Source organism: Scyliorhinus torazame, chromosome 15 (assembly GCF_047496885.1).
Source record: "Scyliorhinus torazame isolate Kashiwa2021f chromosome 15, sScyTor2.1, whole genome shotgun sequence".
NCBI classification, from domain to species: domain Eukaryota; kingdom Metazoa; phylum Chordata; class Chondrichthyes; order Carcharhiniformes; family Scyliorhinidae; genus Scyliorhinus; species Scyliorhinus torazame.
The window spans coordinates 47439348-47465939 of NC_092721.1; the positions used below are offsets into that span (position 1 = coordinate 47439348).

At 49.3% G+C, this 26592-nt stretch overlaps 1 protein-coding gene across 4 annotated transcripts in view; it reads left to right on the forward strand.

Annotated features, from left to right (window-relative positions):
* gpc5a (glypican 5a) overlaps positions 1-26592 on the forward strand; it is a 1780902-nt gene that overhangs the window by 837659 nt on the left and 916651 nt on the right. For all 4 annotated transcript variants that reach the window (XM_072476228.1, XM_072476224.1, XM_072476226.1 and 1 more), the window contains exon 6: positions 13156-13276. In XM_072476228.1, the coding sequence (XP_072332329.1) occupies positions 13156-13276 (121 nt within the window). The remainder of the gene's footprint in view (positions 1-13155; positions 13277-26592) is intronic.

A 26592-nucleotide genomic window follows, 5' to 3' on the forward strand; every position in this document is an offset into this window, starting at 1 on the left:
CACCTCAAACGACAGACCTTCTTCCATTACCTCTCCCAACTCTTCTTCCCACTTGGCCTTAATCCCTTCCACGGACACCTTGTCCTCCTCCAGAATCGTCCCGTAAATCGCCAACACCATCCCCTTCTCCAATGCCCCTGCCGACAGTACATCCTTCAACAATGAGGGGGTCGGCGCTATCGGGAAGCTCGGAAACCCTTTCCTTACAAAGTCATGGTGCTGAAGGTACCTAACCCTACCTCTTACACCAGTCCGTACTTCTCCCCCAACTCCTCCAACCTCGCAAAGCGTCTCCCCAGGAACAGATCTTTATCACCTTGATCCCCCTCTCCTCCCATCTCCAAAACCTCCCGTCCAATTTCCCCGGCTGAAATCTATGATTCCCCCTAATCGACATCCCCCTTGACCCAGCCCCCAACTTAAGGTGCTGCCACAACTGCCTCCAAATCTTCACCGTTGCCACAACCACCGGACCCCCAGAGTACTTGCACGGCGCCATCGGAAACGACGCTGTTGCCAGTGCCTTCAACCCCAACCCTCTGCACAAACCTTCCTCCATCCTAACTCACTGGGACCCTTCCCCCCCCTCCTCTCATGGCCCAACCCCGCAACTTCTCCGCATTTACCATCCAATAATAATATAATGTCACCCTCTCTGCAGGACCACCTTCCTGAACCTGGCTACCTCCTCCCCCCAGATGAACTAAGTGACCACTTTGTTCACTGCCTTAAAAATTGACTTTGGTAAAATGGCAGGCAGGCATTAATCTTAATCGCCTGCACCCGGCCTGCCAATGGCAGACGGAGATTGTCCCACCTTGCCAAGTCGGCCTTCAGTCCCGTGCCCTCCACCCCCAAATACCTGAAGTGGGCTGCCACCCTGAGAAATGGCAGCCCCCCACTCCCGGTTGGTACACCATAAAATATTCACTCTTCTCTAAATTTAGTTTATACCCCAAAAATGACCCGAATTTTTGGAAAAGTCCCATTATGTTCCCCTCCCGATGTACCCGGCTCTGAAATATACGGCAGTAAATCGTCCGCATACAAGGATACGCACTGTTCCATCCCGCCTAGCATTATCCCCTTCCACAGTCCCGAACTCCTCAAAGTGATGGCCAAGGTCTCCATCGTTTATGCAAATAGCAGGGTTGGGGGGGGGGGGGGGGTCGAACACCCCTGCCTGGTACCCCGGGGCAGATCAAAGTACCCCAAACTCACATTATTTGTGCAAACACTGACCATCAGTTCCCTATACAGTAGTCGTATCCAAGCAGTAAACCCAGGCCCAATCCCAATCCTGGGACCGCAACCAAGTACCCCCACTCGACCCAATCGAACGCTTTTTCACATCAAGCACCACCACCTCCGTCTCCTTTCCCTCAGCTGGCATCATGATCATGTTTAATAACTCTCTGACAGTCAAGAATAGCTGCCTTCCTTTCACAAACCCTGTCTGATATTCTCCTATCACCTTCAGGAGGCAGTATTTTGGATTTTCTTATGCTAAAATATGAAGTGCTTGATTGACAGTTTTAAATATTTACTAGATGCGCATTATTTTGAAGCCTTATACAGTGGTATTTTCAATGTGAAAGGAACGTACTTTTGTCTCATGGAACCTGCATCTCTTTGAAAAAATACAGTATTATTTCCACGTACAAACTTTGCTAAATATTAGAATTTAAATCAAATTATCTTGGCAGCTCAAAAATACCCTTCATACATTATGGCAGCATGCAAAGAACACAAACCTAGAAAATATTGTCTTTTACTCAACAACTAAAAAGACCAACCAAAAGCATGTTATTTATATCGCTGCAGATATTTTTGCCCACCAATGTACCGCCAATAGTTTATTTTCCATCTTCCTGCACAGTCCTTAAGTTGTGCATATCGGATGCCCAGATGCCCGTTCAGTTGATTATTTTTTCACAGCCCTCAACGTGCCCTCAAGCTCTCTTGATTTACAAAATATTTCTCATGGAAATAAAAGAAGTCTTACAGACGCAAAACAATAGCTCTTTCTCTCTCTCCACAGGTACTACCAGACCTGCTGAGTCTTTACAGCATTTTTATTTTTTATTTCTCATGGCAATGCAGTGGTTCCTTTCCATTTTCAGTACAATTCCAGATTCAGTAAAAGGAACAGTCTCCCTGTTCTCCCAGGGTCTGCGTGGGGTTGCTCCGGATGCTCCGGTTTCCTCCCACGACCAAAGATGTGCAGGTTAGGTGGATTGGCCTTGCTACATTGCCCCTAAGTAGGGTTACGGGGATAGGGTGGGGGATTGGGCTTTGGTTGAGTCCTCTTTCAGAGGATCGGTGCAGACTCAATGGGCCGAATTGCCTCCTTCTGCACTGTAGGGATTCTATGATTCTTCTATGATTGTCCTGTGCTGGTTTAGCACAGGGCTAAATAGCTGGCTTTTAAAGCAGACCAAGGCAGGCCAGCAGCGCGGGTTCAATTCCCGTAACAGCCTCCCCGAACAGGTGCCGCAATGTGGCAACTAGGGGCTTTTCACAGTAACTTCATTTGAAGCCTACTTGTGACAATAAGCGATTTTCATTTCATTTTCATTTAAATCAAACTTTGGTGATAAAGCATTTGCTTTTTTTGCCTTTCTCATCCAAAATACCAGGACATTTACTTTTTCAGTAGGATTGAATGATCACCTGAACGGATTATACCCATTTTAGATATTCATCTTCAGGACATAGCCTGGTTGGTGAAATGTGTAAATGTATTGGGTTCTCGAATCACTGACAGCAAAGGACGTTCAACAAAGAATAGTTTTTCACTAGCTTAGCAGCTACTTCAACACTTGTGCGCGCTCCCACCACATGACCTCTTTTGTAGGCACATCACATTCTCACATGATCACTCAGTTTACGTCTTCGTTTATTTTGAACACCCGGTGACAGTGTGACACAATGGGAAATTATGTACAGACCATTGTGTAACAGTCATTTTCAAATCCAGGGTCTTGACCTGCGAGTGGGTGTAGGGAGGGTCGCAGGGCCATCCGCTCCCGATCGCAGGAAGAAGTGGTCAACGGCGCAACCAGCTTTTAGAATGCCGGCCATTCCGCGCATGAGTGTCCCCTCAGCAATGCGCAGGGCCGCCGCCCAGCGGAGCAGAACGTCTCCTCCTGATATAAGTCTGCTGACAAAGGAGCAAATTTTTTTTAATTGCTGGAATCTTCCTGCCTGGAGTGGTGGCAGAGAGCAGGTCACATGTCCCAACACTAACATCACATGTTCTGGGCGAGCGAGAGCGATTCCTCCATTTTGCAGCTGTCAGTGTTGCTGGTGTGAACTCCAGAGCCTCTGGTGAATAAACCATGAAGAAGAAACTGAAAACAGGAACAAAGCAGCATAAAGGTGATTACTTGAAATGTGGGTTATTAACTATGCCACTGCAAATCAGGATTCATAGTTCATTTGTGCTATATACAGGTAAGCTCAGGCAAATGGATGTTTAAAACCCTCAAAGCTTCAAAGACATTTGAAGACTAAACATGGCGAGTTCGAGAAAAAAACTCTTTTTGTTCAACGGATGCAATGAGCTCTTAAATCAGCAGCTGAAGTCATTATCATGAATGTAGCATTGAATAACAATGCAAGTGAGATTGTAAGGACCAAGCAGGCTCACTTGTCATATTAAAGGTAAGTGAAAATGGTGGGATGCGAAGTTCGGGCGGTGTGGGTCGCGAAGGTCAACTGGCGTGGGTAACGAAGGTCGGCTGCCGTAGGTCACTAAAGTCAGGTGCCATGGGTCGCGAAGGTCAGCCGGCATGGGTCCCGAAGGATGTTGGTAAAATGGGTCCGGGCAAAAAAAATTGAAAAACACTGGTGTAACATGCAAGTTAAACAAATGAACAATGTATAACCATTTATATATATGGGGGTCAGTTAGCTCAGTTGGCCGGACATCTGGGGCGAAATTCTCCACCAACGGCGCGATGTCCGCCGACTGGCGCCAAAAACGGCGCCAATCAGACGGGCATCGCGCCGGCCCAAAGGTGCGGAATGCTCCGCATCTTTGGCGGCCTACCCCCAACGTTGAGGGGCTAGGCCAACGCCGGAGGGATTTCCGCCCCGCCAGCTGGCGGGAATGGCGTTTGTTGCCCCGCCAGCTGGTACGGAAATGCGGCGCATGCGCGGGAGCGTCAGCGGCCGCTGACAGTTTCCCGGCGCATGCGCGGGAGCGTCAGCGGGCGCCGACAGTTTCCCGCGCATGCGCAGTGGGGAGAGTCTCTTCCGCCTCCGCCATGGTGGAGGCCGTGGCGGAGGCGGAAGGGAAAGAGTGCCCCCACGGCACAGGCCCGCCCGCAGATCGGTGGGCCCCGATCGCGGTCCAGGCCACCGTGGGGGCACTCCCCGGGGTCAGATCACCCCGCGCCCCCCCCAGGACCCCGGAGCCCGCCCACGCCGCCTGGTCCTGCCGGTAAATACCAGGTTTGATTTACGCCGACGGGACAGGCAATTTCTGGGCGGGACTTCGGCCCATCCGGGCCGGAGAATTGAGCGGGGGGTCCCGCCAACCGGTGCACCCCGATTCCCGCCCCCGCCCAATCTCCGGTACCGGAGACTTCGACGGGGGCGGGAATCACGGCGGCCAACGATCATTCTCCGACCCGGCGGGGGGTCGGAGAATGACGCCCCAGGTCTGTGATACAGAGTGATGCCAACAGAGTATCCCGTACTGGCTGAGGCCATTCATGAAGACCCCGCCTTCTCAATCTTGCCCCTTGCCTGAGGTGTGGTGACCCTCAGGTTAAATCACCACCAGTCAGCTCTCAAAGGGGACAGCAGCCTATTGGCCTGTGGGACTGTGGATACATTTACATTTTATTTACATATACAGTCCTGGAATCTCTTGTTTGGTTTGCTCTGGGAACCTGAGCTTGTGGTTATGCTTGTTGGTAGTGTTGTAGTGTTGTGTTGTTCTCTGGCCGATTTTCTTAGTGTGGGTGACGTGGAACGGTCCGTCAGCATGTTGCAGGCTTGCTGGGTTTGCTGTGTTGGGCTTGGTAGTGGTCTGCATGTCCACTGGTGTAGAAGGCCTATGCCGTAAGCCTGAAGACTGAAGTGCGATGTCATCTGTTGCTGCTGGTTCTGATACCTGTAGAAGGTGCTGGTGGTTGCATACCTAGTGGGACCAGGTTTTAGGGGGCCGAGTCTGTGGCATCTCAAGATATAGTGCATCACAGCATCCTTCACATTGATTTCAAGTTTGAGTTGCAACGGAGCCTGAGCAGTAGGAATCGTGTGCCTGGTGCGCCTGAAAAAGGGTCGCACTGATGAAGGCCCTGACATGGTAGATTTTGCAAGCTCAGGAGCGCAGCATAGTAATCTCTGCGCATTTCCCGAGACGATGCTTGGCTGAGTGAACTGCCCCATATGGATATGGGGTTCTTCATGATATTCTCAAAGTATCATGTGTGGACAAAGTTTCGAACTTCAATGGAGATGAATTGGTGGGCATTGTCTGTCATGAGTCTCTGTGGGATGCTGTGTGTGGTGAAGTGTCCCTCGAGCTTGATGATGACTGTGTTACCCGTCATGTTTGGCAGGTAGTCGAGTTCAAACCACCCAGGATACAAGTCACCCAAGATCAAATGTCGTTTACCATTTCACTTGAAGATATCAGCTGTTAGGAATGAACATGGGAGATCCGGGACCTCATGGAAATACCGAGGTTCTTTTGCTTCCTGTGACTTGAGAGTATTTATTGCATGGTGCACATCTGGAAACTTCCATTGCCATGCCAGCGTACATGGAGGGCCTGTATCTGGTTGCTTCCAACCCAGGGTGCCCTCGGTGAAGTTGTTGGGTGTAGTACCTCTGAAGAACAGTAAGGATGAAGAATTCCGGCCACACAGTATTGTTGCATCCTGTAAAGGTAGTAAATCTCTGATGACGAAGAATGTGCGGAGCTCGTGGAAAATATCCCTTGAGGACTCTGGTCAGTTCCTCATGATGATATCGTCCAGTTGTTTGCATGTGATTTTCACCCATAAAGTATCTTTTGAGTTCCTGAATTTGACAAGAGGACAGCACCTCTATTGTTTTTTTAAAAATGTGTTTTTATTAAAGCTTTTTTCAAACAGAATTTTTACATAACTAATAACAAAAATAAATGAAAAATATTTAACAAAACTAGGTGGCTGTTATCATTATACAAAAAGAAAATATACATTAAATAGACAGTTCCCCCATCTGAGCCCCCCCCCCCCCGATTGCTGCTGCTGCTGATATTTTACCGCTCCCCTAGAAAGTCAAGGAACGGTTGCCACCGCCAGGAGAACCCCAGCAAGGACCCTCTCAAGGCAAACTTTATTCACTCCAGGCTGAGGAATCCAGCCATGTCACTAACCCAGGTCTCCACACTTGGGGGTTTCGAGTCTCTCCACATTAACACGATCCGTCTCCGGGCTACCAGGGAGGCAAAGGCCAACACCTCAGCCTCTTTCGCTTCCTGCACTCCCGGATCCTCTGACGCCCCAAAGATCACTATTGTTGGACTCGGCTTCACCCGCGTGTCCAAAATCCTGGACATAGCCCTCGCAAAGCCCTGCCAGAATTCTTTTGAGCGCCGGGCATGCCCAGAACATATGGATATGGTTCGTCGGACACCCTGAACGCATCGCACACCTGTCCTCCACCCCAAAGAACTTGCTCGTTCTCGCCGTCGTCATGTGAGCCCCGTGTACCACCTTAATCTGAATTAAGCTGAGCCTGGCACATGATGAGGAAGAATTCACCCTGCCCAGGGCATCAGCCCACAGGCCCTCATCTAGCTCCTCACCCAGCTCCTCCTCCCACTTGCTCTTCAGTTCCACCACTGAGGCTTCCTCCGCCTCCTGCAGCTCTTGGTGGATGTCCGACACTTTCCCCTCACCTACCCAGATGCCAGACACCACCCTGTCCTCTATCCTTTGAGGGGGTAGCAACGGAGATGTCCCCACCTGTTTTCTGAGAAAGTTGCGGACTTGGAGGTATCTGAAGGCATTTCCTGGGAGTAAGCTGAACCTCTCCTCCAGCGCCTTCAAGCTAGGAAAGGTCCCATCTATAAACAGGTCTCCTATCCTTCTAATGCCTGCCCTATGCCAGCCTTGAAACCCCCCGTCTATCTTGCCCGGAGCAAATCTATGGTTGTTCCATATCGGGGTCCAAACTGAGGCCTCCTCCTCCTTCCTGTGCCTTCTCCACTGACCCCAGACCTTCAGTGTCACCCTCACCACCGGGCTTGTGGTGTATCATGCCGTCGAGAACGGCAGCGATGCCGTTACTAGTGCCCCTAGGCTGGTGCCTTTGCTTGACGCCGCCTCTAGCCGCCCCCACTCCGACGCCTCCTCCATTACTCATTTCCTAATCATGGCCACATTAGCCGCCCAATAGTAGCTACAGAGGTTCGGCAGTGCCAATCCTAGCCACCTGTATACCTAGGTAATGAAAGCTTCTCTCCACCATCTTGAGCGGGAGCTCCCCCAGTCTCCCCTCCTGACCCCTAGCGTGGATTACAGACAGCTCACTTTTCCCCACGTTCAACTTGTACCCTGAGAAGCTCCCAAAGTCCCCCAGGATCCGCATGACCTCCCCCATCCCCTCTAGCGGGTTCGAAATATACAATAGCAGGTCATCTGTGTAGAGGGAAACCCGGTGCTCCTCCCCCCCCCCTGACCAGCCCCCTCCTGTTCCTTGAAGTCCTCAGCACTATGGCCAACGACTCAATTGCCAGGGCAAACAGTAGCGGGGATAGGGGCACCCCTGCCTCGCCCCTCGATGCAGTCTAAAATACTCCGACCTCAGCCGGTTCGTGGATACATTTGCTACGGGGGCCTGACACAGTAGTTTGACCCACCCTATGAATCCCTCACCAAATCCAAACCTACCTAACACTTCCCACGGGTACTCCCATTCCACCCCAAAGGCTTTCTCTGCATCCATTGCAGCCACTCTTCTGCGTCCCCTCCTTCTGAGGGCATCATAATAATATTCAGGAGCCTCCTGACATTTGTGTACAATTGCCTGCCCTTGACGAAACCCGTCTGGTCCTCCTGTTTTTATAGAGTAGACAGTCAGAGACTTTTTCCCCAGGTGGAACACACCATTACAAGGGGACATAAATTTAAGGTGAAAGATGGAAGATATAGGAGGGATATCAGAGGTAGGTTCTTTACCCAGAGAGTAGTGGGGGCATGGAATGCACTGCCTGTGGAAGTAGTTGAGTCGGAAACATTAGGGACCTTCAAGCAGCTGTTGGATAGGTACATGGATTACGGGAAAATGATATAGTGTAGATTTATTTGTTCTTAAGGGCAGCACGGTAGCATTGTGGATAGCACAATTGCTTCACAGATCCATGGTCCCAGGTTCGATTCCAGCTTGGGTCATTGTCTGTGCGGAGTCTGCACGTCCTCCCCGTGTCTGCGTGGGTTTCCTCCGGGTGCTCCGGTTTCCTCCCACAGTCCAAAGATGTGCGGGTTAGGTGAATTGGCCAATGATAAATTGCCCTTAATGTCCAAATTGCCCTTGGTGTTGGGTGGAGGTGTTGAGTTTGGGTAGGGTGCTCTTTCCAAGAGCTGGTGCAGACTCAAGGGGCCGAATGGCCTCCTTCTGCACTGTAAATTCAATGATAATCTATGATTAATCTAGGACAAGGGTTCGGCGCAACATCGTGGGCCGAAGGGCCTGTTCTGTGCTGTATTTTCTATGTTCTATGTATGTTCCTCAATCACTCCCGGGACACAGTCCTCTATTCTGGTAGCCAAATTTTTTGCCAGCAGTTTGGCATCCTCATTCAGGAGCAATATTGGCCTGTAGCACCCACATTGAAGCGGATCCTTCTCCCTCTTCAAAATGAGCGAGATCAATGCCTGCGACATCTTCAGGGGGGAGGGTTCCTCTCTCCTTTGCCTCGTTAAAGGTTCTTAGCAGGAGTGGGCTCAGTAGCTCCGAGAATTTCTTATAAAATTCTACAGGGAAGCCGCCCGACTGCATACTTGCTAGGCCCTTAACTATCTCCTCCAACTCAATCGGGGCCCCCAGTCCCTCCACCAGATCTTCGTCCACCCTTGGGAACCTCAATTGATCCATAAATTGCTTCATCCCTTCCCCTCCCCTCGGGGGTTCTGACTCGTACAGTTTACAATCAAGCTCCTTGAAGACTTCATTGATCTTCTCTGGGCCCAAGACCATATTACCTTCCTTATCCCTCACTCCCCCGATCTCCCTGGCCGCCTCTCTCCTGCGAAGTTGGTGCGCCAGCATCCTACTTGCTTTCTCCCCATACTCGTAGACTGCCCCTTTCACCTTCCTCAGCTGTGCCTCCGCCTTCCCAGTGGTCAGCAAATCGAACTCCGCCTGCAATCTCCGGTGCTCCTTTAGCAGCCCCTCCTCGGGGGTCTCCGCGTACTTCTTGTCTACTCTTAAGTATCTCTCCCACCAGCCTCTCCCTCTCCGCCCTCTCCCTCAGCACCTCTATTGTTATGAGGTCTGTCTTCCTCACGCTCTGCCCCGATCTGTGGTGAGTAAGAAGACTCTGAAAAGGGCACCAGCCAAATACAGCTCCTTACCATGTTTGTAGACGATGCTGAGATTGTAACATTGCAGTTTTAGCATCATGTGTTGCAGACGTGCAGATGCAGTGTGCAGAGGCTTTATAAAGGTAGTTATGAGTGGCTGATGACCTGTTTCAACAGTTGCAAGACGACCATATGTGAAGTCATGAACTTTTTGACAGGCGAAGACTCAGCAAGGAGTTCCTTTTAGAACTGTACATAGTCAGTGTCAATGAGGGTCCTTGAAATAAGTTCTGCCACTCTGAATACAGACTTTTCGAAGATGTGCTTGGAGGCATTTTCTGATAAACATATCGATGCATAAGCTTCAAAGTATTGTAGCAACAGTGGGGCTGTGAATGCCTGTATGAGGCAGTTAAAGACCACTGTGTGGTGCTCTGGCCAGCACCATTTGACGTCCTGGTGAATGTTGACAAAGAGGTACAGTGAATTTACTATAACCTGGGATAAATTTAGAAAGATAATTTCTTATAAACAAAGCACTAATGTTTGCTTGTCCACAGGAATGGTCATCTGTCTACTAGCCATTGTCTTGTCTGGCTCAGGCTATGAGTAAATGGCCCACACAAGAATCCTGGTTGTTCCTGAATCTGAATCTGCATTTTGCAGGATTAAGCTTCAGCTGTATGGTCCTGATTCTGTTGACAAGACAAACATGTGCATCATGTTCTTGCATAGTATGATCGTAAACCAGGATGGTTTAGCACACTGGGCTAAATAGCTGGCTTGTAATGCAGAACAAGGTAGCAGCGCGGGTTCAATTCCCGTACCGGCCTCCCCGAACAGGCGCCAGAATGTGGCGACTAGGGGCTTTTCACAGTAACTTCAATGAAGCCTACTTGTGACAATAAGTGATTATTATTATTATAGGATAATAAGGTCTGAGTATCACCTTGTTCAAGTGGACTGGGTCAATACATATCCAGACCGTGCCATCTTACTTTACTGCGGCCACCATTGCTGAAACCCATTCTGTTGCCTTGTCTATTGGAGTTATGACACCAAGCCTGTACCTTTTTCAATTTGTCAGAGAGTGCAGCACCACAGTAAATGCATCACTTCTTTGTTATGGGTCCGTACCGAAATCACAATTTCTACATTGGAAACTTGTGAGGAAATGTTACTGCGCCCCAGGAGTGATAATACTGACCAGCAGACTGCTTTCATAGTTGAACAAACTTTAAATTAAATACATAATTAAACACATTAGCAACAAAGAAATAGGTTATATTTAACAGTTAGAACATTTTCCATGTTTTCTAACCCTGGCTATATGTATATATATATAATACATATATTTTCTACATATTTTCCAATTGAGCAAACCAACATCTCTTGAATACCACTCATGGATAAAGTCAACAGGGGTTTCCACTTGATCATATTGGTACAAAGGGCGGGATTCTCCGGTTCCCCAGCCGCGTGCTTCTCAGCGGCGCGCCATTCGCTGGAGGCGGGGCTGTTTAGCACAGGGCTAAATCGCTGGCTTTGAAAGCAGACGGAGGCAGGCCAGCAGCACGGTTCGATTCCCGTAACAGCCTCCCCGAACAGGCGCCGGAATGTGGCGACTAGGGGCTTTTCGCAGTAACTTAATTTGAAGCCTACTTGTGGCAATAAGCAATTTTCATTTCATCTTCCCGCTGCTTGTCAACGGGATTTCCCATTGTAACCAGCCCACTTCTGGAATCCCGTGGCCATGGGTGTGCTGAAGGCGGGAAAAGTGAATCGCAATGACCGGAGAATTCCAGCCAAAGTCTTTTCGAGAGAGAGTCCTTTAAGAGCAAACTGAACCCTGTCTGTCCAGCTTGTTGTTCGAGAAGCAACTCCCAAACCGGGACCCTCCTACTAATTGTCACCTGCAATCCAAAAGCCCACCATATTCTTGGTTATATTGCCCCTGAAAAAAATCAATGATTGTCTCCCTTTGTAATCACAGCAAAAATACTGAATACAAGCTTTAAAATATGAACATTTCTTTCATTCGTCACACCTTGCAATAATTTCATCAATAATTTGCAATAATTTCATCAGATGAGTCGGTCGATGAGTGGCACCAAAGTGTTTGGCTCCCGAATTACCGACAGCAAGGACTTTCAACCAATCATTTTTTTAGTCACTAGCTTAGCAGCTACTTTAACACTTGTGCTCTCTACGTGCTCCTGGGGGTAACTCCCGCCACGTGACCTCTTCTGCAGCCATGGCAGTTCTCACATGACCACTTGGTCTATGGAATGGATGGACAAGCAGCAGATTATATTTAATGCAGAAAATGTGGAATTGATTAATTTTGGTGGAAAGAACATGGAGAGACAATATAAAACAAAGAGTACAATTCTAAAAGGTGTGCAGGATCAGAAGGACCTGGTGTATATGAGCATAAATTATTGAAGTGGCAGAGCAGGTTGAGAGATTGGTTAATGGAGCATACAGTATCCTAGCCTTTAAGCAAGGACTTGTTTTTAAACTTGTATAAAACACCGTGTCGGCCTAAGACAGAGTATTGCATCCAATTCTGGGCGCCACACTTTAGGAAGGGTATGAAGGCATAGAGAGGGTGCAGAAAAGGTACAAGAGATTATGGATGAGGAACTTCAATTATGTAATTAGACTGGAGAATTGCACAGTTCTTCTTGGAGAAGAGAAAGTTGAGAGGAACTGTAGTGGAGCTATTCCACAGTAGACAGAGTGGATAGGGAGGAATTACTCCTATTGGTGGAAGGATTGAGAACAAGAGGAAACCGACTTAAGGTATTGGTAAAAGTAGCAACGGTGGACATCAGAAAAAGCTTTCTTTTACACAGCAAGTGGCTAATGTCTGTAATGCAATACCCAACAGTGTGGTGAAGGCAGGTTCACAGTACAGGGTGGAGTGGACATGGGTAAAGTGTCCTTCTGATGGGTTGAAGGGCGGAATGGTCTCCTTCTGCACTGTAGGGATTCTATGATGCAGCACAGGAACAGGCCCTTTGGCCCTCCAAGTCTGCACAGATCATGATGCCTATCTAAAACCTGTATTTCCGGGGTCCGTATCCCTCTGTTTGCATCCTGTTCATGTATTCGTCAGATGCCTTTTAAATGATGTCATTGTATCTGCTTCCACCACTTACCCTGTCAGGGCAATCGAGGCATTCAGCCCCCTCTGTATAAAAAACAGGCATTCATCACTCTCTGTGTAAAAAACAGACACTCACCACCTTCCGTGTAAAAATTCAATTGAAAGATTCATGAGGGAATTGGATTATTAACCCATAAGGAAGAATGTGCAGGACAACTGTGAAAAAGTGGGTAAGTGACAGAAGGTGAATTGTTCCTTCAGGGGGCCAGCGCAGACACAACCGGCTGAACAGCATCCTTCTGTACATAATTAGTTGCTTTCATATTTTCTTCTTGGCTCAAAGTGACTGAATTGTGAATATTGTCACATAGCGCCATGGCTTAATGCTGTAGTTAACTCCAGAGCTCAAGGAAAGTGTGGTGAAAATTTGCTTTTAAAAACTGCCCACAATTCTAATCGTGTGAAAAATGATTTCTGCATTTAAACTGAACAATTACGTTTTATTGATTTCAGCTATACACGTCAAGTTGTTGGCAATGGCATCAAAGCTCAGTCAAGCAACCCAGAGGTGAAAGTGAAAGGAACTGACCCCGTCATAAATCAAATTATTGATAAACTGAAGCACATCAATCAGGTAAGCAGGGATGTCCCAAAATGACAAGTCACTGCAAAAACATCATCTCAAGCTCATAAATCCGCATAAACTATTAACCATAGAATCCCTACAGTGCAGAAGGAGGCCATTCGGCCCATTGAGTCTGCACCGACCCTCTGAAAATGTGCTCTGCCTCGGCTCACTCCCCTGCCCTATCCCCGTAACCGTGCACATTAATCACGGCCAATCCACCTAACCTCTGCATCCTTGGACACTAAGGGGCAATTTAGCATGGCCAATCCACCTAACCTGTACATCTTTGGACTGTGGGAGGAAAACGGTGCACCCGGAGGAAACCCACGCAGACACAGGGAGAATGTACAAACTCCACATAGACAGTCACCCAAGGCTGGAATCGAATCAGAGTCCCTGGAGCTGTGAGGCAGCAGTGCTAACCACTGCGCCACCGTACTGCCTGGAAATGGTTTGAGCGCACTCGACAACTCTATGGGCAGCATTTTCCGCTTGTCTGTCCCCCCTACTCCCTACAGGGGTCCTGAGCCCCTTTCTGATTGGGGTTATCCCAAGGCCCTGTTGAGCTCCCAACACTGCATCAGGCACATTACAGTGCATCTGCTGGTCACTGCAGCAGTAGGACTGCAGAGCTGTCCGTCAGCTCTCCAAAGCGAGATGTACTCCCAAGTGAGGATGGGAGTGCCGCCTTATGTCAATGAATGCTTGTTACGGCGGAATATGGCATCAGGCTGTCAGAGTTGGTGGAAATGTGATCCCGCCATGCTAAAAATTCATGTCCACGAAATAAAGAGAAGTTAATATTTTTTAATTGTCTTTTTGTCCATGGCTTTAGGAAATGTATGAATGTAAAACCTGAGCATGGTAAACCTTCATTAGAAGTATAAATCTAATTGCTCTTCTGTTTAGTTGACATACTGTTTGATCTGTCTGGTAGAGATACAGGGGTAACTCACTGAATGAAATGAGTTAATTTCTTCACTCATGGAACATAAATAAAATGTGCTGATATCGGGTTTCCTAATATTGCTACTCTGGAATTGTTGGTTGTAATAATCCCCACGAGATCCACGGATTCAACCTGATTGATCTCCCATGGAGCGTGTGAAATACCAGCTCCCCGCTGAGGGGCAATGGTCTAACAGCAGGGTTCGTTAAAACGGACCGATAAAAGCTGGCCAGGGTGGGAACTGCATCTTCGGATGGCCCCGGCTAGGACTGATGTACTGCCCACCGCTTTGTGGCCTCGCATTTATTTACTGAATAAACCACTCAGTTTAAATCCTTCTCGAGACTCCTGTGATTATACTACTGGTCAAACAAGAAACAACGGACTGCACCAGGGCATCTATTCTCTCCCTGCATCACAAATTCTTCGCTCATTTTTCTTTGTTCTTAGTCTTTGCAAGACCACAAGCCAATTTTAGATGGGAAAGCCATTTGACCCATCTTTATTTATCCATCCAGAGGAACAAAAAACATTTCCTAAAGGAAAATGTAATTGTTTCTTAAATGGGTGCAGAGTTCCTAGAACCACTGGTTTATCTGGAAGTCTCTTCTACATATTTTCCTGAGAGTCCTAACATTACCTTTTACTCAAATAGTTGTCATGCGGTTTATATGAATTTTCAAAATGCTGACACAGTCTATTAAGATGACCACTGCAAATCCTGTAACCCTTGGCATTTTGGGCTACAGAACAATCTCAAGCAAAATCATAATTAAGTATGGATATTAACAGTCAGCTGGGAAATTCACACATCTCTGTTTAAGGATGGGTCATCAAAAACAAAACTATAATGTTCCAGCAAACTAATTTTTCCCATGCGCAAAGGAAGCATTGAAGCTCAATGTGTGTTCGATGAAAACACCAGGGATCCTATCGACCCTCTATTGTATTATGATAGTTTCTCGTGCAAACTAAACAAAATGAATTTCAAAGTGCCAAACCACAAAATAGAATGTGTAATCAACGTCCCTTGCTTTGGACAACGGACTTTTGAACTTGTGCCTATGATGAGCACAGCCAAATTTGTCTGTTTTAACAAGCACTGCTTGCACAGAGTTCTTTCAAAGTTCATCAGAGAAGCCACCTGAAACTCAGCAGCCAATGGCATCAGCAGCAAACCTTAAAAGTGGGGAAAGACTCTCTGCAACCCCTGTTCAAACTTCAAGCCCATGAACCAACTTCCTGGAATTTCAACTATAAGAAGGCCCGCGGTTTACTGACTTCCATTCACAGGACCTTCACCTCAGTTAAAAAACATCAATTCATCTAAGCTGCAGGCCTCCAATGAAAGAGAGACTGTGACAATTATACTTTGTAATTATATCATTTTTTTTCAAATCTTTATATAAGTGATAGTGTGTGTGAAACAGATGAGTGAAACATCACATTTTTTTAAACCTTTGGGGTAAGTGTGGAATGATAAATAATATTTAAACACACATAAAAGCTTGCTGCTGGATTTATTTAATTGAGACAATCACTCTGAGCGTAAGAAAGTGTGCACCTGACAAACGAAACACACTGATAATGGACAGTAAGAAAGCACCCAAATTCTGTCCATGAACATAGGAACATAAGAACTCGGAGAAGAAGTAGGCAATATGGGGAGGCCATAAACTAGTAATCCAGAGACCCAGGGTAATGCTCTGGGGACCCGGAATCAAATCCCACCACAGCAGGTGTGAAATGTGAATTCAATAAAGATCTTGAATCAGAAGTCCAGTGATCACCATGAAACCATTGTCAATTGTCATAAAAGCCCATCTAGTTCACTAATGTCTTTTAGCTGGGGCCATATTGGTACGAGCAGTAGCAGTCTGGGCTGCCTGGCTGAAAGGTAACAGCAAAGGCACTGACAGAGTGGCAGTGGTGGGAGAACAAATGCTGTCATCCTGAGAGATTACAGCAGGTTTATGCACCATAGAGCCACTGCTGCACCCCAGGGCGGTGCCCCAGCAATCCCAGCTATCTAGAACACAGATCGCTGAACTGCTGTGAGAGCCGGCATGCCACTTTGAGGACTGGAATTGGCAGACACGAATGGAGGCAGTCTGAGTCTGCACAGCAACGAGCATCAAACTCAATGTAGTATAATAGTTTTTGGGTTAGTAGAGGTTAATGTAGGACCGGGGAAACAGTACTGTCCACATTGTGATTTCGAGAGTCACATGATGGTAGACTGAGTACAGTGCTAATCTAATAGGAACCTGCAAAGAGACAGTGCCTCGTGAGGGCTGTACCTTGGAGATATTTCTTGTCCTGAGTTGTTAACAAAAACTTAATGTTCAACCACACAAGCCTCCAGACCTCAGTGAGACACTGAACAATCCCTGACAGCACTTATGACCTCAGTCTGAATGTCCACTGCAGCAGTGAGACCTCGGTTAGTTACTGCCTGTGCTGCTGTGAATGTTCAGGCCTCGGACACCAGGAGCAACATCACACCTTTGTTTGCAGATGCTGTCATGGAATTTCACTTTTGCCATGGAAAGGATGAGCTCCACCAAGTTGGAGCCTGACTCCTCCACTGTTTTTCAGTGGCAAGAGACCCTGTGGCAGGTCTGCCAATGCACTCGGCATTGCTTTGTGTGTTCCTATCAGCATTCTCTTGTAGGTTGCACCATCAATGTCCTCATGTCCTGCAAATCCTTCAGCGACCTCAACCTCCAGGGAGTTTGCCTATTCACTACAGCTCCTCCTGCCTCGGCTGCACACAATCATGCTCAGTGACGCATGATATCTATTGTGCCCTATAATGTGTAGTGCAGTACAGTGGCTATGATTGTCAGATCAAGTGATGTTGCTATGTTATAGGTCTGCAATTGCTCCCACCCAAAAATGGTGAGGCAGATCAGATAGCAAATCTTGAGGATTTAAAGTTACAAAAGGTGGAGTGTTAGGGTGAGTGAATGGAAAGAGGGTGGTGTTGTGTTATGTGCTTGCATGCATTGTAATGTAGCAGTGCCAGGCAGAGCGAGGGTTAATGTAGGACTGGAAGAATAGCACCATCCACAGTATGATAACATGGCAAGTGACTCTGGAGGGAGAATAGACTATGAACAGCACTCTGGAAGCAAGTAGCCTACCTGCATGGAAGCAGCACCATGCATGACTGTAAGCTGGGATCTCTGAATAGTTAAAGACTACCACAAGAAGAAAACTTGAAAAAGCTGAGGAAGCTTCACAGAGAGTGACATAGTTCATGAGACAGTGAGCAAAAATGTAAAACAAAACTGTACTTACATTTTTGAACAGAAGGCAGTCCTAAAGGCTCAGTAGATGAAGCAAAAACAAAGGTTTAAGGAAAACCTGCAGATAAAAGGCTGGCAAAGTTAAACACAGAAAGCTACAGAGCATCATTAAAAAGAGGGAGATGTGCAAGCTGCAGACGGTGTTAGCATGGACCTAGAGTAATTTCAGGAAGCATGGAGTGAAAGGCTAAACGGGTTTATTTTAAACTGAAAATGATGTCTCTACCGTGGACACAAATCAAATGTCCCAGCCTAAGACTATTGGGAACTGTCGGTCCGGGTCAGAGATCTACATTTAAAGGTCCCCAGAATGAGCCCCCGCTGGGTGAGCCTCCGCCTGCTCACTATGGGAACTTGTATTCCACAAAGCCTATAGGGAGATCAAAATGCAATCCCCCATGGTCCTCTGAGAGTTATCATATCCCTCCTTCCTCAAGTCCGAATCATCCCCCCCACTCCTGCAGTGATGAGGTCTCTTTCATTGCTTGGCACAAGGCCTCAAGTCAGCGGTTAGGTGGAGCCAGATCAAGAAGCGTGAAGCGGACTGGGGATTGTCGCTTTCTCACGGAGCGCCTAAAGGCCACAGACGGAAGCTCATTTTTGATCTCCTCAGCCTACATTTCAGATTCCGAATCTTCAGCATCGGGTGGGGGTAACAACTCTCAGGTACCCCATAGGCTGAGTCTCCTTGCCGGAGATAGTCCCAATGGGTGTCAAGGACGTCATCTCTGCTGCTATCGTCTCCACTTGAGAGGGTTCCCTGCTTCTCAGGTGGTCCAGTTGTTTTTTCACGGCCTTCCCTTGGGCTTCGACTTCTAAGAAACTGGACCAGTCTTTTCCAGCATGACTCCTGTGATCCATTGGGAGCCATCTCCAAAGTTCCACGTATAGACAACGGCACCGGAGTGTGAGGCGACTGGTAGATGCCAGGAGATCCTTCATCCGGGATCTACTCGGTTTGCCACGCTTCTCGAGATCTAACGCAATCTTGCGTGACGTATTTTGAATCTCACCCATTGTGGGATCAGTATTTGGCAAATCTGTATATTACAGTGAGACAGTTAGTCTCACTGTAAAATGCAGCTCACGTGATCTACTGAGGCCTTGGATTTAACCCCTTCGTCTTGGAGACCTCAGATGAGCACTGTTTCAGTACTGATCCCCACAAACAGGTACCAGATGGAATGACACTGGGGGGGCGGTGGGTGATCTCCCAGATATTCAGAGGCCCCAAGGTGATTGCCCTCCGGCACCCTGGCACTGCTGGTGGCCACCTAGGCACCGCCAGCCTGGTACCCTGGCAGTGTCCCTGGATGCCAGCCGAGCACTGCTAGGGTGCCCAGGTGACACCCTAGGGATAGGGCCCAGGGGTGTCCTGCCCATATGAGGTGGGGTGCGGGGGAGCCCTGAGGATCCCCTTATGGGTGAGTTGGGGCTTTGGGGGTCTGGGGGTTGTGTCAGGAGGGGGGGGAGTCGAGAGATCGGGATGCCACTTAGAAATGGCGGAGTTCCTCAGGCAGGAAATGGGACTAAGTGCAGCCTTTGCAGGCAATTCCCCCTTGTGGCCCTGGATTGCAACAAAGTCCCGTTAGATAATGTGATGTTCCTCTGTGCTGCAAATGCTCGGAAATACCTGGCTAAACGTGCTCAACACTGGACATTGTTGAAATTTGGTTCGGTTGCGCCCAACATCTCCTGTTCTGAAGGTACTTTCGGGTCTTCTGGTGTTGTAGTTCCTTTGTTGGATCTCCTGCTTTGATTCCATCTTCCCCCCCCCAAATTTGGAAACAGCAGATTGAGCCTGGTGTGCAGTCGTGGTCTCATTAACTATTCAGTTGGTGTGACTCCTGTCATCATGTACGGTGTGGTTCTATAATCAAAGAGGAGCTGGGCCAATTTCATATCCAGGGAACCTGCAGGCTCTTTCTTCATTCCAGTTTTGAATGTTTGAACTGCTTGTTCATCCAGGCCACTAGTCGATGGATGGTACGGTACCGATTGGATGTGTTTAATGCCGTTCGATTTCATGAAGGCCTTAAATTCTCCAATGGTAAAGGGAGTAGTATTATCGGATACAAGGACGTCTGGTACGCCCCGTGTACAAAAAGTTTGCGTAATTATTCTATTGTTGCATGAGAAGATGTGGAGGTCATAAAATGTACTTGTAACCATTCTGAGTGGGCGTTGACCATAATAAGGAACATTGATCCCGAGAATGGGCCAGTAAAGTCCACATGCACTTGTATCCATGGTCTTTCTTGTCATTCCCATAGGAGCAAAGAGGTCGAAGGTGGGAGCTTCTGGATCTTCTGGCACAGGGTGCACTGCTTCACTAGATTCTGTCCATATCAAGCTCGGGCCACCAGACATAGCTCCTTGCGAACATTTTCAACTTCAGTACTCGGAGGTGTCCATTGTGTAAATCCATCAGGATTGCATGCCAGCCTGGACGGGGGACGACTACAAGATGATGTTTAGTGAGGAATGGCTTCATGGCATCTGTGGGGTGCCCTTGGAATCCGCCACTGAGGATCATATGGTGCAATTTTGCCAGTGTGGGGTCCACAGTTGAATCTTCTTCACTGATACTGGCAAGGTATCCAGGAAGTACAAGGTCATGACTTCTTCCACTGCCAGCAGAGGGGCCAAGCTTGTGGGCAGTGGGAGGTGACTCAGGGCATCCATGTTAGCAATGTGTGTTCCTGGGCAGTGCTTGAAAGAGTATTCGTAGACCGCTAACAAAGGCTACATCCTGATGCACCTGCCTCGACCACCACTGGTGTTTTTTTAAGTGTGTGCAGGGGTAACAATAAAGTGGCCAAGTTTGGGATTAATTTCCCATAATAGTTTACGAGACCCAGAAAAGATTTTAATTCTGTAGTATTTTGCAGGGTCGGTGCCTCTTTGATGGCCTTAGCTTAATCCTCCACAGGTGTAGACTTTTTTTTATCAACTTGGTGCCCTAGATCACTTTGCCTGCTTGGAACACACATTTTTTAAATTTGAGACAGACACCTATGTCAGAAGATTGTCTAAAAACCTCCTCCAGGTTTGCTAGGTGCTCTTTTCCGTGCTTCCTGTGATTAGTACAGCGTCTTAAATGTACTGCCACCCAGTCTAGACGGATTCTCTGAAGCCAGTCTCTGCCCAAGAGGATGGGTCCTGGTTCTCATACAATTATCAACGGGAGTCGGGCTGACTGCGGCCCTTAGGTAACCACGACCGTCATCCCCATAGTCTTCAAAGGTTACCCGGTATATGTGGCCAACCTGGCCCTGGTGACTCGCAGGCCTAGGGCCTATGGCAGCTCCCATATCCACCTCAATTCCAATGGCATGGACATTGTCCAAGAGTGTTATCTTTATCAGGGCAGGTTTAGGGATGACGATGCAGTTCAGCTACATCATTTCATCCTCTATGGGCTGATAGACTTGCAAGGCCCAGGCCTGGGCGGCACGCACTCTGCTGATTCTGGCATCCTTGTCTGGGTCGTGTTGTTTGGCCACACTTGCAACTGCCTTGCGGCTGACACTTGTAGTCCTCCAGGGTGGCTTCCCTGGTACTTCAAGGGTTATCCGCCTGTCTTTTGAGATGCCAGAATGTCCTGGCTAAATGTTGAGTTGGTGGTGGGTGAGGAATGTGGGAGCCTTCACTGGGAATGCTGACTTTTCTGTGTGGTGATCCTCCCCCCACCAGCCTGAGAACGCGGCTGTCCATCATCCCTTGAAGTTCTTGGGCCCATTTCTTGGTGTTCTCCAAGGATAGTGCGAATTTGTTTTGAGGTCTAGGGTGGGTTCTGCCAACAATTCGTTTTTTGTATTGCAACATTATTGATCCCACACACTAGCCATTGAGTGGCATCTTGGTCAGGATGGGCCAAACTTGCAGTATTCGACCAGCTTCCTTAATCTAGCCAGGAATTCTGACCTGGGTTGTTCAGGGGTTCTTCCAGCCGTGTTGAATTGGTAATGTAGGAGGATTACGGCAGCTTTGGGTTGCAATTGTCATGTGGATGTACCTTTAAGAAATGGGTGTTTATCAAATAGCTGCAGTGATGTCACTATGTGGGTGGAGCTGGGCTGTCTTTCTGTCGTTTTGAGCTGAAAAGCTGTTTTGTGGCTGTTTATGGTTTCATTTTCAGTGTTGGAGAGCTGCAGTCAAAGCAAGAAGATGTTCTGATCTCTCTCTCTACAAGCTAAAGAATGTCTTCAGCTCACTTGATGATTTCAAAGTAATACCTGTTTCTGTAGAGAATTTAAACCTGCTGTCTTTGTTAAAAAGGGTTTAACCTATGGATGTTGCTGGGAAAGGTAGTAAGGGTTACCTAAAGAGTATTGTATCTGTGGGGAGTATCAGTGGTGGTAGTTGATAAACTGTTTACTGTGTGTTTATAAAGTGTTAACTGAATTCATGGAATAAACATTGTTTTGTTTTAAAAATACTTTGGGCGGGATTCTCCCAACGAGAGTCTAAGTGCCGACGCCGGAGTAAAAACCGAACCGGAGTGTTTTACTCTGGCATTGGCGCCCATTCCCAGACCCCTATTCTCCCCCCTATGTGGGGCTAGCAGGGGCGTCACGTGATTTACGGGGGCGGGGCCTCAGCACGGCGTCAGAGACCCGGCACCGCGTAAATGACTTGGCGCCTTGGGTCCCGCGCATGCGCAGTTGGGCCGACGCCAACTAGCGCATGCGCGGTGGGAGTCCTCCCCCAGGCCGCCCCGCACAAACATGGCAGATGGATCCAGGCTGGCCGGCGGAAGAAAGGAGGCCCGCCGACAGAGAGGCCGGCCCGTCAGTCGGTTGGTCCCGATCGCGTACCAGGCCAGTCCGGAGGCCCCCCCGGGAACAGAGCCCCCCTCGCCCCCCCACAGGCTGCCCCCCAAGCCTTCGCGACGAGTACACGCCGGCAGCGACCAGGTGTGGATGACACCGGCGGGACTAGGCTGTTTACGCGCGACCGCTCGGCCCATCCGGGCTGGAGAATCACCGCTTGCGGCCAGAGCGGCCCGCCGTGATTTGCGCGGCGCTGGTTTCGGAGGGGTTGGGAGAATCGCATGTGGGGGTCGGAGCAGAGTGGCACGATTTGCACGGCGCCCCGGCGATTCTCCCACCCGTCGGGGTGGGGGAGAATACTGCCCTTTATGTCTCTGTTGCATAACACCTGGACAGTGGACCCTTGTGCTCCCCATAATCAAAGTCTATTAAAAGTCGTGGGTCAGGTGAACTCCATGATATACTTTGGAGTTTTCTAAACCCTGACCCATAACACAATGATTCTTTATTAGGTCCACAAGCTCGTAGAACGTTCTAGTGTCAGGGGCTGCAGAACAGGTTAAATTCTTAATCAGGCTGAATCTTTGGGCCCGCATGTTGTCAAAAGTATTACTTTATGTCTGTCATCCCCTTCTATGCTGCTGCCACGGAAGAAGTAGCTCATGTGTTCGGTGTACTGGGGCCAGTCTATTACGTCCGCATCAGAAAGCCAGAGCTTCCCTAACAATGACGTTCCCAGGATTTACTTTTTCCTTTGTTTTTTACTGGGTTGTCGTTGGAGAGTTTTGAAAAGGCTACTCAGAATCCTGTGCACGGTCCTCGTTGCCAATGTAATAATTCCAGGAGGCGCAGAGTGACAGGCCAAACTGATTTATTTTAAAATGAAAATAAATCTGCTATTGCAGCTCACAAATGTCGCGGCCCAGGACTATTGAAAACTGCCGGTCCGGATCTGGGAGCTACATTTAAAGGTCCTACTAATGAGCTCCAGTTGGGCGGGGCTCCACCCGTTCACCACAGGAACTCATATTCTATGAAGCCCATGGGAAGATCAATCAGTGGTCTCCCGTGATTCCCCATGAGGGTTATCACAGAGCCCCACACTTTCCACCTGTTATAATTGATGCGACCATCAATTCACACGAGACAGAGAGTTGAAGTGAACAGTGGCTTTAATCAACTAGAACAGTGCCTGCCTGTGACTACTCTGCACTGAGAGCCGCCTACAGAGCAGCTGCTCTATATACCTCCCCTCAGGTGGGTGAAGCCGGGGGCGGAGCCCACAAGGGCACCAACATGATACAATTGGTGTAGTACAGTACAATGGTCCATAGGTGGAGCCCACATGGGCAACAGCATAGTACAATGTAGTACAGTGGTGAATGGTTACCATAATACGTTCACCACATTCACCCCCCTGTTAAAAAATTGAAGTCTGGCGGGGGTGAAGGGCTCACAGGTTGAGTCTGTCCGGTGCCCTGATCGTGCGCTGCAATCGCCTGAGCTCTGGTTTCACAGCAGGCATGGGTGTCGAACACGTCAGTGCGGGCATGGCTGTTGACCTCATCGATGCGGGCACAGGTGTGGACTCCGGGAGCGTGTCTTCTGGAGCTTCATCCCTGTAGGTCGGCGATGGGGGGAGGGGGTATAGGAGGGGGTGTGGAGGCCATGTAGGGGCTGGGTGCTGTTCGGTGTAGGTTGGGGCGGGGTAGGTGATGGTAGGGGATCTTGTGGGTGTAGGTCCCGGAGGGAGACGTTATCCTATCGGCCATCGGGGTGCTACGTATGCATACTGGGGGTTGGCATGACTGAGCTGGACCCACTCGACCAGGGGGTCGGACTTATGGCTCCTTACATGTTTCCAGAGTAGGACGGGCCCCGGTGTCTTCAGCCAGGATGGAAAAGAGACCCTGGAGGTGGATTTCCTAGGGAAAACAAATAGGCGTTCATGAGGGGTTTCGTTCATGGCTGTGCAAAGGAGGGACCTAATGGAGTGCAGCTTGTCGGGGAGGACCTCCTGCCAGTGGGAAGCTGGGAGGCTAGACCGTAGGGCCAGGAGGACGGCCTTCCATACCGTCGCGTTCTCCCTCTCCACCTGTCTGTTTCCCCGGGGGTTGTAACTGGTAGTCCTGCTCGAGGCAATGCCCTTACCGAGCAGGTACTGATGCAGTTCGTCGCTCATAAACGAGGAGCCCCGGTCACTGTGGACATAAGTGGGGAAACCGAACAAGGTGAAGATACTATGCAGGGCCTTAATGACGGTGGCCGCGGTCATGTTGGGGCAAGGGATTGCAAAGGGAAAGCGGGAGAACTCGTCAACGACGTTGAGGAAATACGTGTTGCGGTTGATAGAGGGAGGGGCCCTTTGATGTCGATACTGAGGCGCTCAAAGGGCCGGGATGTCTTCACCAGGTGGGCCTTATCCGGTCGATAGAAGTGCGGCTTACACTCCACGCAGATTTGGCAGTCCCTGGTCATGGCCTTGACCTCCTCGGTGGAGTAGGGCAGGTTGCGGGCCTTGATGTAGTGGAGAAGATGGGTAACCCCCGGGTGGCAGAGGTCATCGGGGATGGCCCGGAGTCAGTCATCTTGCGCGCTGGCGCATGTGCCGCAGGGCAGGGCATCTGGGGGCTCGTTGAGCTTCCCAGACGATACAATTATAGGTAATTATAGGTGGAGAGTTCGATCCTCCACCTCAAGATTTTATCGTTCTTGATCTTGCCCCACTGTGTATTGTCGAACATGAAGGCTACCGACCGTTGGTGGGTGACGAAGGTAAACCTCCTCCCAGCGAGGTAGTGCCTCCAGTGCCGTACAGCTTCCACGATGGCTTGAGCTTCTTTTTCGACTGAGGAGTGTCGAATTTCGGAGGCGTTGAGGGTACGGGAGAAAAATGCTACTGGCCTGCCTGCCTGGTTAATGGTGGCGGCGAGGGCGATCTCTGACGTGTCGCTCTCCACTGCGCACATCGCGGCTTTGGCAATATCTGCCTTGATGCGGCTGAAGGCCAGGCAGGCCTCAGCCGCCAGTGGGAAGATGGTAGCTTTGATCAGTGGGCTGGCTTTGTCCGCATAGTTGAGGACCCACTGGGCGTAGTAGGAAAAGAACCTGAGTCACCTTTTCAGGGCCTTGGGGCAGTGGGAAGGGGAGTTGCAGGAGGGGACGCATACGGTCAGGGTCGGGCCCTAGAACTCCCATTTTCCACGACATAGCCGAGGATAGCTAGTCTGGTTGTGCGGAAAACACATTTCTCCTTGTTATAAGTGAGGTTGAGGGCTTGGGCGGTTTGGAGAAACTTCTGGAGGTTAGTGTCGTAGTCCTGCTGGTCGTGGCCACAGATGGTGACGTTGTCCAAGTACGGAAATGTGGCCCGCAGCCCGTACTGGTCCACCATTCGGTCCATCGTTCTTTGGAAGACCGAGATCCCGTTGGTGATGCCGAAGGGGACCCGGAGGAAGTGGAAGAGGCGGCCGTCAGCCTCAAAGGCCGTCTAGTGGCAGTCCTCCAAGCATATTGGGAGCTGGTGGTATGCGGACTTCAGATCTACCATGGAGAACACCCGGTAGTGTGCAATCTGATTAACCATGTCCGCTATCCGGGGAAGGGGGTACGCATCAAGGTGCGTACACCGGTTTATGGTTTGGCTGAAGTCTACAACATCCGGTTCTTTTCCCCCGTCCTGACGACCACCACCTGGGCTCTCCAGGGGCTGTTACTGGCCTCGATGATCCCTTCCCGCAAGAGCCGCTGGACCTCGGACTTGATAAAAGTCCCGTCCTGAATACTGTACCGCCTGCTCCTGGTGTCGACGGGTTTACAGTCAGCGGTGAGATTCGCGAATCGCAGGGGAGGGCCGACCTTCAGGGTCGCGGGTCTACAAACGGTGAGGTTGGGTAGGGGCCCGCCAAACTTTTGGGTCAGTCTCCTGAGGTTGCACTGGAAGTCCAGTCCCAACAGAAGAGGAGCGCAGAGATCGGGGAGTACATATAGTTTAAAGTTAGTGTATTCGACACCCTGTCTCGCGAGGTTCGTGACGGTGTACCCCCGGATCTGCACTGAGTGCGATCCGGAAGCGAGGGAGATTGTTTGAAATGCAGGGGAGATTTGGAGAGACCAGCGCCTTACCGTGTCTGGCTGAATGAAGCTCTCCGTGCTCCCGGAGTCAAACAGGCAGGGCGTTTCGTGCCCATTGACCTGGACGGTCATCATGGAGTTCCTGAGGTGCTTTGGGCGTGACTGGTCAAGGGTGACCGCGCTGAGATGCGGGTAGCCGGCGTGGTCAGACGT